This window comes from Mustela erminea, chromosome 1 (assembly GCF_009829155.1).
Source record: "Mustela erminea isolate mMusErm1 chromosome 1, mMusErm1.Pri, whole genome shotgun sequence".
Lineage (NCBI taxonomy): Eukaryota > Metazoa > Chordata > Mammalia > Carnivora > Mustelidae > Mustela > Mustela erminea.
In genome coordinates this window covers 75,173,449-75,191,541 of record NC_045614.1, presented here as the reverse complement: position 1 = coordinate 75,191,541, position 18,093 = coordinate 75,173,449, and the positions used below count along the sequence as shown (strand labels likewise).

The 18,093-nt window shown below is 35.9% G+C and overlaps 1 protein-coding gene across 12 annotated transcripts in view; it reads left to right on the top strand.

The window, feature by feature from the left end:
• Nucleotides 1-18,093, top strand: part of RBMS3 (RNA binding motif single stranded interacting protein 3) — a 712,557-nt gene that overhangs the window by 295,652 nt on the left and 398,812 nt on the right. For all 12 annotated transcript variants that reach the window (XM_032359702.1, XM_032359695.1, XM_032359728.1 and 9 more), the window contains one exon: nucleotides 5,577-5,668. In XM_032359702.1, the coding sequence (XP_032215593.1) occupies nucleotides 5,577-5,668 (92 nt within the window). The remainder of the gene's footprint in view (nucleotides 1-5,576; nucleotides 5,669-18,093) is intronic.

Sequence of the window (18,093 nt, the reverse complement as noted above, 5' to 3'; positions counted from 1 at the left end):
ATTTCTTTGTGTCTTCCTCAATTCCTTTCATGAGTACTTTATAGTTTTCTGAGTACAGATTCTTTGGATCTTTGGTTAGATTTATTCCTAGCTATCTTAAGGTTTGAGGTGCAATTGTAAATGGTATTGACTCCTTAATTTCTCTTTCTTCTGTCTTGTTGGTGTATATAAATGCAACTGATTTCTGTGCATTGATTTTATATCCTGACACTTTACTGAATTCCTATATGAGTTCTAGCAGTTTTGGAGTGGAGTTTTTTGGGTTTTCCAGTTAAAGTATCCATATCATCTGCAAGGAGTGAGTGTTTGACTTCTTCTTTGGTGATTTGGATGCCTTTAATTTGTTTTTTGTTGTCTGATTGCTGAGGCTAGGACTTCTAGTACTATGTTGAGTAAGAGTGATGATAGTGGACAGCCCCGCCGTGTTCCTGACTTTAAGGGAAAAGCTCTCAGTTTTTCCCCATTGAGAATATTTGTTGTGGGTTTTTCATAGACGGCTTTTATGATATTGAGGTATATACCCTCTATCCCTATACTGTGAGAGTTTTGATCAAGAAAGGATGCTGTACTTTGTCAAATGCTTTTTCTGCATCTATTGAGAATATCATATGGTTCTTGTTCTTTTATTAATGTGTTATATCATATTGATTGATTTGAGGATGTTGAACCAAACTTGCGGCCCAGGAATAAATCTGACTTGGTCGTGGTGAATAATCCCTTTAATGTACTATTGGATCCTATTGGCTAGTATTTTAGTGAGAGTTTCTGCACCTGTGTTTATCAGGGATATTGGTCTGTAATTTTGATAGGGTCTTTGCCTGGTTTTGGGATCAAGGTAATGTTAGCCTCATAAAATGAGTTTGGAAGTTTTCCTTCCATTTCTATTTTTTGGGGACAGTTTCAGGGGAATAGGTATTAATTTTTCTTTAAACATTTGGTAGAATTCCTCTGGGAAGCCGTCTGGCCCTGGGCTCTTGTTTGTTGGGAGATTTTTGATGACTGCTTCAATCTCCTTACTGGTTATGGGTATGTCCAGGTTTTCTATTTCTTCCTCGTTCAGTTTTGGTAGTTTACATGTCTCTAGGAATGCATCTGTTTCTTCCAGATTGTCTGGAATTTGTTGGTGTATAGCTGTTCATAATATGTTCTTATAATTGTTTGTATTTCTTTGATGTTGGTTGTGATCTCTCCTCTTTCATCATTACTTTGTTAATTTGGGTCCTTTCTTTTTCTTTTGGATAAATCTGGCTAAGGATTTATCAATCTTATTCATTCTTTCAAAGAACTAGCTCCTAGTTTCATTGATCTGTTCTACTGTTCTTTTGATTTCTATTTCATTGATTTCTACTCTGATCTTTATTATTTCTCTTCTCCGGCTGGGTTTAGGCTTCTTTTGTTATTCTTTCTCCAGCTCCTTTAAGTGTAGGGTTAGGTTGTGTATTTGAGACTTTTCTTATTTCTTGAGAAAGGCTTGTATTGCTACATACTTTACTCTTAGAATTCACAAACACCAAACCAACACTACAGGAAATATTGAAAGGGGTCCTTTGTTGCATCCCAATGATTTTGAACAGTTGTGTTTTCATTTTCATTTGTTTCCATGAATTTTTTCAATTCCTCTTTAATTTCCTGGTTGGCCCATTCATTCTTTAGTAGGATGTTCTTTAGTCTCCATGTATTTGAGTTTGTCCTAACTTTCCTCTTGTCCTTGAGTTCAAGTTTCAAAGCACTGTGGTTTGAAAATACACAGGGAATGATCCCAACTTTTGGTACCAGTTGAGAACTGATTTGTTACCCAGGATATGATCTATTCTGGAGAATGTTCCATGCATACTAGAGAAGAACCTGCATTCTGTTGGTTTGGGTTAGAAGGCTTTGAATATACCTGTGATGTCCATGTGGTCTAGTGTGTCATTTAAAGCTTTTATTTCTTTGTTGATCTTTTGCTTAGATGATCTGTCCATTTTAGTGAGTGGGGTGTTAAGGTCTGCTAATATTATTGTATTATTGTCAATGTGTTTCTTTGATTTTGTTTTTAATTGGCTTATATAATTGGCTGCTCCCATGTAAGGGACATAGATATTTAAAATTGTTAGATCTTCTTGTTGGACAGACATTTTAAGTATGATATAGTGTCCTTCCACATCTCATATTATAGTCTTTGGTTTAAAATCTAATTTTTCTGATATAAGGATTATTACCTCAGCTTTTTTTTGATGTCCATTAGAATGTTAAATGCTTTTCCCCCCTTATTTGAAATTTGGAGATGTCTTTGGCTCTAAGATGAGTCTCTTGCACACAGTATATTAATGGGTTTTGTTTTTTCTTATCCGTTCTGATACCTTGTGTCTTTTGATTGGGACATTTAGCCCATTTACAGTCAGGGTAATTTTTCAAAGATATGAATTTTTGCCATTGTATTGCCTGTAAGGTGACTGTTAACTGTATATTGACTCTCTTCCTATATGTTGCTTTTAGGCTCTCTCTTTGCTTGGAGGACCCCTTTCAATATTTCCTGTAGGGCTGTTTTGGTATTTGCAAATTCTTTTAGTTTTTGTCTCTCCTTTAGCTTTTTGTCTCTCCTTTAGCTTTTTGTCTCTCCTTCTATTTTCAATGACAACCAAGCTGGATATAGTATTCTTGGCTGCATATTTTTCTCGTTTAGTGCTCTGAATATATCATGCCAGTACTTTCTGGCCTGCCAGATCTCTGTGGATAGGTCTGCTGCCAGCCTAATATTTCTACCATTGTATGTCACAGACTTCTTGTCCCAAGCTTCTCTCTTAATTTTCTCTTTGTCACTGAGACTTGTAAGTTTTACTATTAGATGATGGGGTGTTGACCTTATTTTTATGGATTTTGAGGGGAGTTCTCTGTGCCTCCTGGATTTTGATGCTTATTACCTTTGCCAAATTAGGGAAATTCTCTACTATAATTTGCTCCAATATGCCTTCTGTCCCTCTCTCTCTGTCTTATTCTTCTGAGATTCTAATTATTCTAATATTTTTTTGTGTTATGGTATCACTTATTTCTTGAATTCTCCCCTCCTGGTCCAGTAGTTATTTGTCTCTCTTTTGCTCAGCTTCTTTACTCTCCATCATTTATCTTCTATAACACCAATTCTCTCTTCTGCCTCATTCATCCTAGCAATAAGAGCTTCCATTTTTTACTACATCTCATTTATAGTCTTTTTAAAATTTCAACTTAGTTAGATTTTAGTTCTTTTATTTTTCCACAAAGGGATTCTCTAGTATCCTCTATTTTTTTCAAGCCCAGCTAATATCTTTATAAGCATCATTCTGATGCTCACTCTAGTTCCAACATTTTACTAATGTCTGTATTGATTAGGTCCCTGGCAATTAGTACTGCCTCTTGCTCTTTTTTATTCCTGGAGGTGAGTTTTTCCATTTTGTCATTTTGTCCAGAGAAGAATAGATGAATGAGGGAACACAATGCTAAAAGGATAAATATACAGAAATATACACTAAATGAATTAGAAGAGACCTGCAACTGGGGGTAGGGGGGATGGAGGGAATGGGAGAAAGGGGGAAAAAAGAAGAAGAAGAAGAAAAAATATGATCAGGTTGGTGAATAAAATAGAGCCATACACTAGATTTGGGGTGTATTTTGGTCAGTTAGAAGAAACTGTCTCCCAAAATTTTAAAGAAAGAAAAATTTATATATATACAAAAATAAGGGTAAATACAATGAAGGCATGGAATATGACTGCAAAGATGAAAATTTTAAACAAGTATTTTAAAAGGAATTGATAAGATAAGACGTTGGTTGAAAAAAGAAAGAAAAAAATCAAGAAAAAAGGGGGCAGGGAGAATGCCATCAGGCAGGAGACTAGAATAAAGTTATATAGTAGATTTAGGGATATATTTTGCTCTGTTAGAAGAAACTGTATCCCAAACTTTTAAAGAAAGAAAAACTTTTATATATGCAAAAAATAAGATTAAGTACAATGAAGAGATAGAATATGAATGTAAAAATGAAAATTAAAAAAGAAATTTAAAAAAGTATTGATAACATAAGATGTTTAAAATAGAAAAAAGGAAAAATTCAAAAAAAAAAGAAAAAAGAGAAAGAAAAAATTAAAGAAAATTTAAAAAGTTTAACTTTGGAAGACTAAGGACTCTTGGGGAAAAAGCCATGAGTTCTATGTGTTGCTTTCCCTAGCTCTGGGGTTCTGCAGTTATCATTGATTGGTGAACTTGGTCTTGGCTCGATGCTCTAACTGATCTTCTAGGGGAGGCACCTGTTGCAGTGATTCTCAAATGTCTTTGCTGGAGGCAGAATTGCACCACCCTTGCTGGGGGCCAGGCTAAGTAATCTGCTTGGGTTTGTTCTTGGGAGCTTTTGTTCCCGGAACGTTTTCCATACATCTTTGGAGGAGGAGAATGAAAATGGTGGCCTCCCAATCTCTGGCTTAGATGAGCCAAGAGCTCAGTGCCCTGCACCCTCAGAGTAAAGCAGCCAATCCTTCCCATCTCTCTGGTCTCTGGCTGCACTCTGTACTATCTAGCCGGTGACCAATTATTTCTATCTCTGGTGCATGGCCCCTTTTGGAGTCTTTAAACCCAACAAATTCCTGCGGTGCACTCCCATGCCACTCCTCCCAGAGGAGGAAGGAGGGGTCTCCCTGGATCTACCACTTGTGGGGTCTCTGCTCAAAGAGCAGTGGCCGGACTGTGCCATGGATCACAGTTTAAGATAACCCAAACTGAGAGCCCCGTCCTTAGCTCTGCCTCTGCAGCCAGCTTTCCTGCTCCAATACCTTGGAATCCTGCCACACTCAGGCACCCCCATTCTTTGTGTGACCTCATGGGTCTTGAGACCACACTGTCCCAGTGACGATTCCACCCCCTGCTTAGCCACTGGAGAGACATCCCTCAGCAGAGGAGACTTCTGAAAGTTCCAATTTTGTGCTCCACTGTTCTACTGCTTGCTGGGAGCTGGGCCCTCCCCTGCAGTCTATCTTCCTGTATATTGCCTCAGATTCACTTCTCTGCATGCCCTACCTTCCAGAAAGTGGTTGCTTTTCTGTTTCTAGAATTGCTGGTCTTCCCTTCGATTTCCTATTGAGTCTTTAGGTGTTCAGAATGGTTGATAACTATCTAGCTGAAGTCCTGGGACCTGATGATATTTAGGTCTCCTACTCCTCCACCATCTTGTTCCTCTAACATCAGGTTTTTTTTTTTTTTTAAGTTTTGAAAATTAACTTTAGACATAGACTTCTCTGTATTTTTCAGCATTTTGTGCTCCTCATTTTTTGTAGCAAATTCACCAAAGAAAGAAGATCCTGGTTAAATAATATATTACCTTACTGATCAAATTAGCCCAAATCAGATCACTAACTGCATACCCAATCTCCAAAGCAATCTCCAGATAAAAAAGGGAATTACAATTTTGTATTTAATGATATTGCAGTATCTTTCTTGACATGTTAAGGCCAATCAGTTGAGAACCTTCACAGTTATTCCAAGAGTTATGAATGCAAGTGTGACCGCAAACACCCCTTCCACTGGTAGGAGAGAGATGTGGTACTAACAAGCGCTTTTGTGTTTTCACAGGTTATGGTTTCGTAGATTTTGACAGTCCTGCAGCTGCACAGAAAGCAGTAGCATCTCTCAAGGCAAATGGCGTGCAGGCACAGATGGCCAAGGTAAGACTGGGGTTCAGATATTTTTTCTTTTGTGATCTTATATTTCTCCATTATTGTGAGCAGAATCAGAATTGGAGATTGCAATGATTTGGATTATATTTACTTGGTAGGGAAAACAAGAAACCTTCTAATAGCTTTGGCTTGGAAGAACCTGGCTGGTTTATTTCATTGTTTTCTGTGTATATTTCTGTGTATATTTATTAATAAGCTCTTTTGTTTTGGTGAACTCATTAGAGCTTTAAGGGCACTTGTGAAGCGCTCTGTTATGCCTGAAAAGAGTGTGTGTGTCTATGTGTATCTAGGGCTTTCACAAGTAAACTGTTTGGGAGTAGTCTGATTCTCAGCAAGTTGTCATTGGTAAACTGTGCTCCAGAACTGTTCACTCTCATGTTGGGGAGAGATGAAAGCTGAATAATGAGGTTGTGTGATTTATGCAGGAAAATGAGCTTAACCAAAACGTACATTGTCTGTATTGATAGAATTTCACTTTGGCCTTTACAGATAGTTTTACTAGGTGATAATCTCCTTGATATTAATAACTTCCAATACTCATTTGTTGTTATGCAGTACAAGTAGTTCAGAGCTTTCTATCTGAAGTCATAATGAATTTTTATATTCAAGAAAATAAATAAGAGCATTTTAAATAGTTTTGAATTTTGACTGCAGTGGTAGTTACAAGAATCTACACATGTGATAAAATGGTGTGGAACTATACATGCATATCAGTATCAACTTCCTGGTGTTGATATTTTACTATAATTACGTAAGATCCAAACTTGAAACTGGGTGAAGGGTACATGTGATCTCTTTATGCTAGCTTTGCAACATGATATAAATGTATGATTAGTTTCAAATAAAAAGTCTAAGAAAAATGTTTATGGCATATAGGTGTTTGATACATTTCTGCTTTAAGTTAATGGTCATTTTGGATTTGATCACATGCAAATATATTTTTAAATAATTTTCTCATTACTCTTACTAAATTTGTCTCTGGATTCTCAAAAGTTAGGCATAAGAGCCAACAGATCTTGAAATTCAGACCTAATGCATTTGGGCCATCTTCATGTATACTCTTACCCTTAACTATTCCCCTAAGAACTGAGTGATATAGCAACCAAGTCATCAAACCTTCAGTCATTTGAATTTTGTTATGGTTGCAAACATTCCCTGACAATATTTTCCAATTTCAACCTGAATCAGCCAGAGGTGGGATGTTTGGTTTTCTTCATCTTCAGTGTCTTTTAGCAAGCTGATACCACTCATATCTGTTAATCTTTGGTTGTGGGTCACTTCCCACAAAGATTACTTCAGTGAACTCATGGCCCTTTATGATACATTGGTTGTTTTTCAAGGCTCTATATATTAGAATTTGAATTCTTTCAGCTATGTAATGCATTCCTCATCAAGACTGTGCCTGGAAGCTTTGAATTTGGTCATGAACTAAGAATGATGAAGTTAACATTTGTAATTAATAAGGAGATTACCTACATGTCTTGGTTTAAAGGTCACTTGGCAAAAGAGTCAAGTTACCTGGCAATTTAAGCAGGCATTATGCCCAGGAAACAAATGGTAAAACATAGTTGCTCAGTACATGCAAAATACAAAACTTGAAATTCGATTGAAAGACAACTGACAGGAAAATCAGCATAAAAATGCTTATAAAATTATTATTAGAATATCTTTGATTTATTTTATTGATGGACTAACAAGTTTTGGAAATTGCTAGGTTGTGGTAGTTTGAAAATCATGAATACAGGGTATGCAATCTCGACTGTTTCAAATGTTCTTAGAAAAAAATAATATATATGTAGTTTTACTTGTTGGGTTAAAATCACTATCATCTTGCACAACAGGCAAAGAAAGTTGGCATTGATTTTAAAACTACTGAGGAGCAATTATGACTGTTTTTTCTCTGTGTCTGAGCATTCTGGTACACAAGGAATCTCTGTCCATCTCACTCTCTCATACACACACATACACACACACACACTCACACACGTAACATGTACACCAATCACTGACCTCTCACCTAAATAGGAGGCAATCAAAGGAAATATATTTAAAGAGCTTCTAAAAACTGTTATTCATTATACGCAGCATTTTTATCCTTAGCACATGCCCAACATACACTGCACAATGTACAATGTAAGGAGATTCCAATTGAAATGTTTGCAGGCACTTACTTTATTTCTGGAGTTGCTGAAAGATTTCTACCTTATCAGTTATGCTGTCTGTGGAGTAAATTCTTCTTCTTTTTCTTCTCACAGACTTTGAATCTAAAGCCCAGAGCTTTAGGTCCACATCTGCGTACTAAAAAACTTTCAGCAGTAAATAGCTCTGTAATTTAACTACCCAGAAGCAAATAAATAGCCTCCCTTTGACAATGAAATGGAACAAGCTTGACCACCTGTATTAGCAAATTTCTCACTGAGCTATTGGATTTCATGGCCTTTTTTTCCCCTTTTGTCCTGGTGATAACTATAATTTATTATCATATAAACCTGCAGTCTGCAGGGTGTGTGAAACTTGCACCGTATTTTTTGTCATTTAAGTATCTACTGAATCGCCTCCTGCATCCTTGTTCTTATCAATATCCTACGATTTAGGTCGTGGTGCTACATTTTAAAGACTCCAGGATTTTAAAGCAAAAATGCAACAAATAATCTGGGTTCTCAATAGCAACCTGGAATGAACATGAAGCTCTCCAAGGGAATCACTCTAGCTAACTTATTCCAGTGTGTGCATATGAAAAATTCAACTGATTTGTCAACTAAGAAGAATCAAACAATAAATCATCCAGTAAGTGGTAATTGATTAATAATGTATAACCATTAACACAGACTAAAATTTTCTGTATACTTGCTGTTCTGTCAAAAAGAGTTTTTAGGGATCAAAGGAAATGTTTCTTTGAGGAGAGCAGATTTAGAATATTTTAGTAATACATAGTGGTTAAGAGTGTAGGTTTGGAGAGAGAGAAACTTGGCCTTGAATTTTGGCTCTGATACCACCTGGATGTGTGGCCTTGGCTAAGTTATTTAAATATCTCTTAAGCTCTCTAATAATAATACTCGGGTTATGGGACTAAGGACGTCTGTCAGAATTAATTTTAAAAAATACATAAAGAATTTAGGATGGTGCTTAGTTATACCAAGAAGTCAATAAATGTTAATTATTCAATGAATGTTGTTATTCATTAAATTCAAAGTTAGTTACTGAAACTTCCATAAATTCTAACACTTGCTTTAAGTGGTGTGTCATTACAAAACAGTCTCTTGAGAAATATAATAAATAATATCAATAAACATTTTTATTACATACTAAGTGTCAGGCACTGTGCTAGGTGTTAGAGAATCAAGTTGAATAAAACCTCTCTTATTCTGAATCTTTATGTTTGGTCTGTCTCCTGGGATTGCTACTGGAATGCTCTGGATTAAGAATATTGGCTATTCCGGTTCTTGCCAACCTCAAAGTATTGAGAAGAAAATCATTTGGCTGATGAATGAGTCTCTATAAGCATAAAAAGAAAAGAGCTGAAGAGAAACCAGCTAAGAATAGCTTTACTTTGTAGGTGTTTTATTTTCTTATCAATAAGAAGGTCGTAGATAGGCAGCAAAGGGCAAATGCTTTGGTACACCTTCAAGGATCAAGGCTTCTCTGCCATTCATTATGGATGGCTTTCATCTGTACGTTTATGTTGTTTCTAAAGCCTATATAGGATATCCCCATCTTAGCAGGAAAAACAAAAGGACAAAGGAATCTGAAGCTGAAGCTGAAGCTGATGGATCGTTCTGGCTGATTCTGTCCTTTTAAAAGGCTTTCCAGAGAGGTGCCTGGGTGGCTCAGCACGTTAGGCATTTGCTTTCTGCTCAGGTCATGATCTCAGGGTCCTGGAATTGAGCAGCACATAGGGCTCTCTGCACGGTGGGGAGTCTGCTTTTCCCTCTCTCTCTACTGTTCTGCCTGCTTGCGCTCTCTTGCTCTTTCTGTTAAATAAATAAATAAGCTCTTGAAAAAATTAAAAAAATAATAATAATAAAATAAAAGCTTTTCCAGAATATTAACGTAGGCCCAACTATTCATATCATAATGGCCCAAACTGAGTCATATGGTTGCCCCCTTAGCTGCAAAAGAGTCTGGGATTATGCATAATTTAGCTTCCTCACCTCTAGTAGAGAAAATTAAGAATAGTTCATCTTTTTGGCTGTCCAACATCTATTACACCATTCTTCCAATTTATACATTTTGGGTGGCATGCGTTTATTCCTTCCCTAAAAGAGCCTACCTTAGAGCCTCATCCTATAATCACATCTGGTGATATCATCATCCCTAACAGGCTCAGACATGGTTGCTCCTCATGGCTTAACACTCATTAGCTTAAAAGATGAGTTATCTGTCCCAACTCCCACAGTAAAGAACAACAGAGGAAAAGATAAGATACATGAACTAAAGGAAAACCACCATTCAGGGACAGAGAGAATGGGAAATAAGCAGAAGTAACCAGTTGCTAGCACACACCAAATCCTGGGGGCAGGAATAAATTCTAGCTTTGTCTGTGCAGTACACTCACTGATTAGCCAGTCATATAATCCCTGCTGCCATATAGAGAGGGCTTTCTTGTCCTTTTTTCCCCATGGCCACACTAAGGCCTCACTGAAAGACTATATAGCTTTAGAAACTGAGTTTTCCTGAACGGAAATTTGGAGGCTCTGGAATGGCTTTACATATTTTGTGTTAGCAATTATTACCAGCCATGCCCTGAGCTATTTCAAGTTTAGCAGGCCTCTTTCTTACTTTCTGTCTGTCAATTCCAAACAAGTAAACAGAGTACATCTCTTTCTAGATGAAAAGTCCACAGGGAAGAAGCCACTGCCTCCTCAGGGCCCTTACAAAAAGCTTTTTCAGGTCTACTATTAGGGATGCTATTCCAATCACCAAAGGTGATTCACCTCACTGAGGGATATGTAGAATAAATTGAAGTTAAACAATTGCAAAAGAGACCAAGTGTCTAACAGAATGTCAAGCACATCAGGGATAGTATAAAAATCCCATGTCAACTATGACAGAGAACTGTATTGGGACCAGAGGAAAGGAATTCTCTTCCATAAATCAATAACCTGAGTAGCAGTTCTCTTCTAGGAAAAAAAAATAAAATAAAATGAGTGGGTTTTTTTTTTCCACTCAAGATCAGAAGAGATAAAAAATGAAAAATCAATGAATATATGAAAATAAATTCTGTAAATTCTAATATGTATATGCATAAACTTAATTTAAAAATGCATTACCCCAGGGGTACCTGGGTGGCTCAGTGGGTTAAAGCCTCTGCCTTCAGCTCAGGTCATGATCCCAGGGTCCTGGGATCAAGACCCATATCCGGTTCTCTGCTCAGCAGGGAGCCTGCTTCTCCCTCCCCACCCCCACTCTCTCTGCCTACTATAATCTCTGTCTCTCAAATAAATAAATAAAATCTTAAAAAAAAATACATTACCCCAGGGACACCTGGGTGGCTCAGTCAGTTATGAGTTTGCCTTTGGCTCAAGTCATGATCCCAGCATCTTGAGATCGAGTCCCACATCGGGCTCCCTGCTCAGCAGGAAGTCTGCATCTTTCTCTGCCTGCTGTTCCCCCTGCTTGTGCTCACTTCCTCTCTGTCTCTCTCAGTCTAATAAATAAAATATTTTAAAAAAGAAAACAAAACCAGAAACTTAAAAAAAAAATACATTACCCCAGTGGTTAGTACATAACCCTAATATTTATAGTCTAGTAGAAGAATTTTAGTTAATGAATGAAGGCCTACTTTATAGAATATTCTAGAAAAAAAATTAAATTTAAGCACTAGCCTTATGATATGGTTTGTTATCAACCAAAGCAACTCTTCTGAATGCACAGACACATGCTGGACTTCATCAGCCAGACTCCTGTCATCTAAGGCTCTATTAATAGTCTCTGCTTTTACTATCCCTAGGTTTATGAGAGCAAGTTATTTGATGTCCATGGGTCACTGTAGTGGGGTTGGGTCTTGTTTGTTCATCCAAACAAGGAAGCTTCTCAGAAGCTCTTGTGTAGGAAAGAGAGAAGCATCGTTCAAAGGCAAATTCAGTAGGCAATAGAGGTAATCCTGCCTCCTGAGACTGGGTGGGAAACTCAATCAATACTTATTATAATGATGGGCAAATTCTGTCTGGGGATCTGATATCCTAAAAATAATTATCCAGGTGTTTTTGTTTTGTTTTGTTTTCAACAAAATCAAAGAATCAGAGAAGCCTATATACTATCATTTGTCTGTATCCCAAAATGTGTCTCAGAGAGAATAAAGGATATAGCCTAACATTTAGGTAGAAATCTCTTTCATTCTCTTAGTTTTTCAACACATTTATGTTGAACAGCTTCTGTGTACAAGATTGCTCTACATGCTAAAGATATAGCATTGAACCAGTTTTAAAGGATTATATTCTTCTGGTGGAAGGCAGAAAATAAGCAAAGAAATACAATGATTAGTAAGAAGTGGCTCTAAGACAATTAAAAGAGGTTATGGATACTAAATATATAGGAGAGGAGGATGGTGGTTGAAGGTTGGGCTGAGATGCATTTTAGATAGAGTGGTCAGGGAGAGTCTCTCTGATGAGGTAATATTTGAGCAGAGATCAAAAAGAAATGAGGAGAGCAAATTACAGTAAAATCTCATAACAAGAGATTGTTATGAAAATTCTTTCTATAATAATTCAAAATAGAGCAGACTTTTCAGTGCAGCCAACATGTCTGCACTTTGTTATCATCTCTATCCCACACCTTCTTAATAATGGTAGAGATGAATACACCACAATCACTTCCTCCTTTGTTTTTTGTGGGAGTTCTCTGGTTTCAATCTATCATAATGGTGCATTTCTCAGAATATATGTTTTCATACGAACCAAGTTCTAATTTAGTCAGTAAGTACTTTTTCCCAGTACTTAACTTCTTCAAATTGTGTTGTTCTGTTGTACTGGTGGATGTAAAGAGATCATCTTTACATCATGTAAAGAGATGATCTCCTTACATCCAAGACAAGATACCCTATACCACTGTCATGAAATGTTCTTTAAATAACTGTAATTCTGAAGAGTGGCAGTCCAATGTTGGTTTTAGCGCAGTTCATTACTTTTGGATGACTGATGCCATGTAATGAAAACCTTGCTCTGTGTCATTTCCTAAAATGAATCTTTGTGTCACATGCTCTTGTGAAAGACATTTCCAAGAGAAGAACATCTCTCACAAACACCACATATTATTTTTCCTCATGATGGAGATTTTTGAAGTTGTCAGTAAAAGGAAAGCTAGTGGTTGGTCTTTCACAGGTCTGTAAAATATTTGTGAGTGCCTGCTTGGTTGACTATGGCAACTTACCTCATTTATTTTTCCTTTTTTTTTAATCCTAATGCTGGATGCAGGGATACAAAACCCAATATTTAAATTGTCAGGTTGATCTTAATCCTATTTGTTAATTATTTGAAGTTTTTGAAGCAGAATCCCCTGAAGTTAAATATTTGTATTAGCTTCTACAAAATGATTTACATAATCAGGTTGTGGGTGCTACCCTGTGCTTTTGCAAGGACTCCACTATATTCTCTTTGGTGAAATGGTGGGTATGTGCTCTAATTGAATTTCCTGCCTTCCTAACATTTGACAAAAACACAAATCAATGAAAAAATTTGCCTTAAATTGTGTTGTAAATCGAGGTCTCTATCAGGTGTTCAGATACTTTTTTACTGCAGGATGTCTGTGGACTATAAGTTCTCTTCAATTTGCAAGAAATATCAACTCTTTCATCCTACCTCTCTGAACAGAATGTGACCACAGGGTGATCTCACTTAATGGCTCATTTCTTGATATACTGTTAAGAAGTAATACTGAATGGTCTCCATTCTTGGCTTTAGTCATTTGTTCTTAAAATTGGAAGGAAAAGATCCTGTCTCTAGTCCCCATTGTGGAGGACCGAAGGGACCTAATTAAAAGCATTACTTTGTCCCATGTAGATTCTGATTCCATTGAGAAAATTAAAGAACATCAAATTGAAACAACAAAACAAAACAAAACAATTGATTCAATTATGGGTAGTCCTGTATTAGGAAATGTGGCTTAGGTTTATGAGGAAGTGAGTCTTTAAATATTGAACGCCAGATTTAGTTTAGCCATCCAGTCACAGCAAGTGCCAGAGAAGTATGGGCGTCCTGTAAAAGGGATGAAGGTGTGTTGTATCACTAGACCTAGAAGAAGATAGTGAATGTGGTGTCTGCTGGATCTCAAGGAGAAGGGAGGGAGCAAATGAGTCACCCTTACTGAGTTCTTGCTCTCAAACTCAACAGTCAGGTAAATCATTACTCCTCCCATCTGGGAATATTATGTAAGTGAACAAATAAGAAAAGGGCCAGGAGTATCATACCATTATCCTTCCATATGAAAATACTGTGAGAAGGGATGGAAGCTTCTCTGGCTGGCTGACTCTAAATCCTTTTTGTATCTTGTTTTGAAGTGTACCTTAAAGAAAATTACTGAATGAATTATAACATTAGAATTATATGTTATATATTTATTCTTAGTAGTTTAACATCCTAGCATGGAGAAATCTGCTGAATACTGAGGAATGTGATCTACCTTGTTTCTACATTTACCACTGGTATGCTGTGGAACTTTTGTCAAGTCCCTTAACAGTATCTATTTTAAAAGAGGCAAGGAAACAGACCACAGGATGTACCGGGCGAAGGAAATTACATTTATTTTTCTTTTAATTGAAGTATAGTTGACATAAAATGCTATACTAGCTTCAGGTGTACAGTACAGTGATTGAGCAACTCTCTCTCTCTCCTTTTTTTATTTTTTGACAACTCTTTATGTTATGCTACACTCACCTCATTGACTGTATTGTCCACACTGTCCCTTTCATACCCATGGCTTATTCTTTCCATAACTGGAAGCCTTTAACTCCCACTGCTCTTCGCCCGTTTCACCCATCCCTCTAGCCCTCTCCCCTCTGGCAGTCATCAGTTTGTTCTCTGTTTTCTTGGGTCTACTGTTTTGTTTGTTTGTATGATTTTATTTATAAGTGAAATCATATAGTATTTGTCTTTTCTTGCCCAATTTATTGCACTTAGAATAGTACACTCTACCTGCTTTATGCTAGTAAACAAGTGTTTATAGTTATTATATCACTTAATCCTTACTAGGATCCTACGAGGTAGATATTATTATCCCCATTTCATAGATGAAGAAACAAGAGATGACTTAGTTTCACAATGGTAGTCAATGGTGATGCTAGTTTTGAACCCAAGCCAGTTGGGTTCCAAAGCCTTGTTCTATGCAAGCAAAGTGTAGAACTACAAATGCTTCTCTTTAGGCTCTTTACTGGTGATCGGATATTTGATTTCCTTTTTGTACCCAGCTTTATTGAGATATAATTGACATAGAGCATTTTGTCAGTTTAAGGTATACAATGTGATGGTTTGATATGCTTAATATATTCCAAAATGATTATCACAGTGGGATTAGTTAACACCACGATCACCTCACATAATTACCACTTCTTCTTCTTTTTTTTTTTTGTAGTGAGAACATTTAAGATCTACCTTCTGAGAAATTTTCATGTATATAATGCAATTTTATATTAAATTAGTCACCGTGTTCTACATTAGATTCCCAGAACTTACTCATCTTATGTAACTGGTATTTTGTATCCTTGACCAACATTTCCTCATTTTCCTTCACCTCCAGCCCCTAACAACCATTATACTGTGTTTCTGTGAATTCAGCTTTTTAATATTCCACATATAAATGATATCACAGTGTTTGTCTTTCTCCATCTGACTTATTTTACCTAGCAAAATGTCCTCAAGTTCTATCCATGTTGTCACAAATGGCAGGATTTCCTTTCTCTCACAGCTGAAGAATATTCCATTGTATATATAAATCATATCTTTTTTTCTCTTCTTTATCCATTCATTCATACATGAACATTTAGGTTGTTTTTATACCTTGGGTATTGTGACTAATGCTGCAATTAACATGGAGGGAGATATCTTTTTGCCATTCTGTCTTCATTTCCTTTGGATGTATATCGAGAAGTGGGATTTCAGGATCATAGTCCTATTTTCTTAATATTTTGAGGAACTTCCATGCTGCTTTCCATAGTGGGTACACCAATTTACATTCCCACCAACAGTGCACAAGAACTCTCTTTTCTCCATATCCTGACCAGCACTTGTTATCTCTTGTCTTTTTCATGATAGCCATTTTAACATGGGAGGTAGTATTTCAAGGAGGTTTTGATTTACGTTTTCCTAATAATTAGTGATGTCAAGTATCTTTTCATGTACCTGTTGGCCATTTTAATGTTCTCATTGGAAAAACATGTTTATTCAGTTCTTATATCTATTTTTAAATTTTTTAAAAAAATTTCTTTTGCTATTGAATTACAGGAGGTGCTTATATATTTTAGATAATAACCCCTTTGTAGATTGATGACATTTGCAACCCATCTATCCCATTCTATTGATTGTCTTTTCATTTTGTTGTTTCTTTTGTGATGTGGAAGCTATTTCAGTTTGATGCAGCCCCACCTATTTCTTTTTGCTTTTGCTCCTAGTGCTTTTGGTGTCATATTAAAAAAATTGTTGCCAAGACCAGAGCCAAGGAGATTTTCCTTATATTTTCTTCTAAGAGTTTTATAGTTTCTAGATTTATGTTTAAGTCTTTAATCCATTTCAAGTTAATTTTTGTGAGTCATTTAATATAGGAGTCCAATATCATTTTTCTGGATGTAATTACCCAATATTCCCAATACCATTCATTGAAGAGATGGTATTTTCTCCAATGAGTATTTTTGGCTCCTTGTTAAAGATTATTAGACTGTAAATGCTAGGGTTTATTTGTGGGCTCTAGATTCTATTTCACTGGTTTGTGCATGTATTTTGATGCCATTACTATACTATTTGATTACTATAGCTTTGTAATATGGTTAAAATCAGAAAATGTGATTTTTACAGATTTGTTTTCCTTTCTCAGAAGATTATTTTAACTATTACTATTGTCTATTGACTATTGACTATTGACTGTCTATTGACTATATTGACTAATAGACTATTGTCTATTGACTATTACTATGACTACTATTACTTTGACTATTACTGAATAGTCAAAATAATCTTCTAAGAAAGAAAAACAAATCTTATCTGGTTCCATATGATTCTTGGAGTGTTTTTTTTTTTCTATTTTTGCGAAAATTGCCATTGAAATTTTGATGGGGATTGCATTGAATTTATTGGGTAGTATGGATATTTTAGCAACATTAATTATGTCAGTTTGTGAACATGGGAAACCTTTTTATTTATTTGTGTTTTCTTCAGTTTCTTTCATCAAAGTTGTAGATTTTAGTGTCCATAGATCTTTCATCTTTCAGGTTAAAGTGGTGGCAGGGTGGGAGGTTGGGGTACTAGGTGGTGGGTATTATAGAGGGCACGGATTGCATGGAGCACTGGGTGTGGTGAAAAAATAATGAATACTGTTTTTCTGAAAATAAATTAATTAATTAAAAAATTTATTACTAAGTATTTTATTCCTTTTGATGCTATTCTGAATGAGATTGTTTCCCTTATTTATTTTTCAGGAAATTCATTGTTAATGTATAGAAAAGGTAATTTCTGTATGTTGATTTTGTATCCTATAACTTTACTGAAATTGTTCGTTAGTTTAAATAGTTTTTCAGTGGAATATTTAGGATTGGCTGTATATAAGACCATTTTGTCTAAACAGAGATGGTTTTACTTATTTCTTTTCCACTTTATGTGACTTTTATTTCTTTTTCTTGCCTAATTACAGTATTATTATGCAGTATTATTATACAGAAATTCCATTATTATTTTGAATAAAGGCTGTAAGAATTGGCATCCTTTTCTTGTTCCTGATCTTAGAGGGAAAGTTTTCAGCATTTCACCATTGAGTATGATGTTAAAATGAGCTTTATTTTATGGCCTTCATTATGTTAAGGTATATTCCTTCCATATCCATGTTGTTTAGAGTCCATATTATGAAATGATGTTGTATTTTGCCAAATGCTTCCTCTGCATCTGTTGAGAGATTATGTGATTTTTATCTTTTGTTCTATGAATGTGGTGTATCAAATTTACTGACTGTGTGTGTTGAACAATTCTTACATACCAGAGATAAGTTCCACTTGATTCTGGTGTAAGATTCTTTTAATGTTCTGTTCAATTTGATTTACTAATATTTTATTGAGAGTCTTTGCATCTATATTTATCAGGGTTATTGGCCAGTAGTTTTTTCTTTTTCTTATAGAATCTTATAGCGCTTTATATCAGGGTAATTCTGATAATTCTGATAATTCTAAGGTAATTTTGCCTTAGCAAAATTAGTTCAGGTGTGTCCTCTCCTCTTCAAAT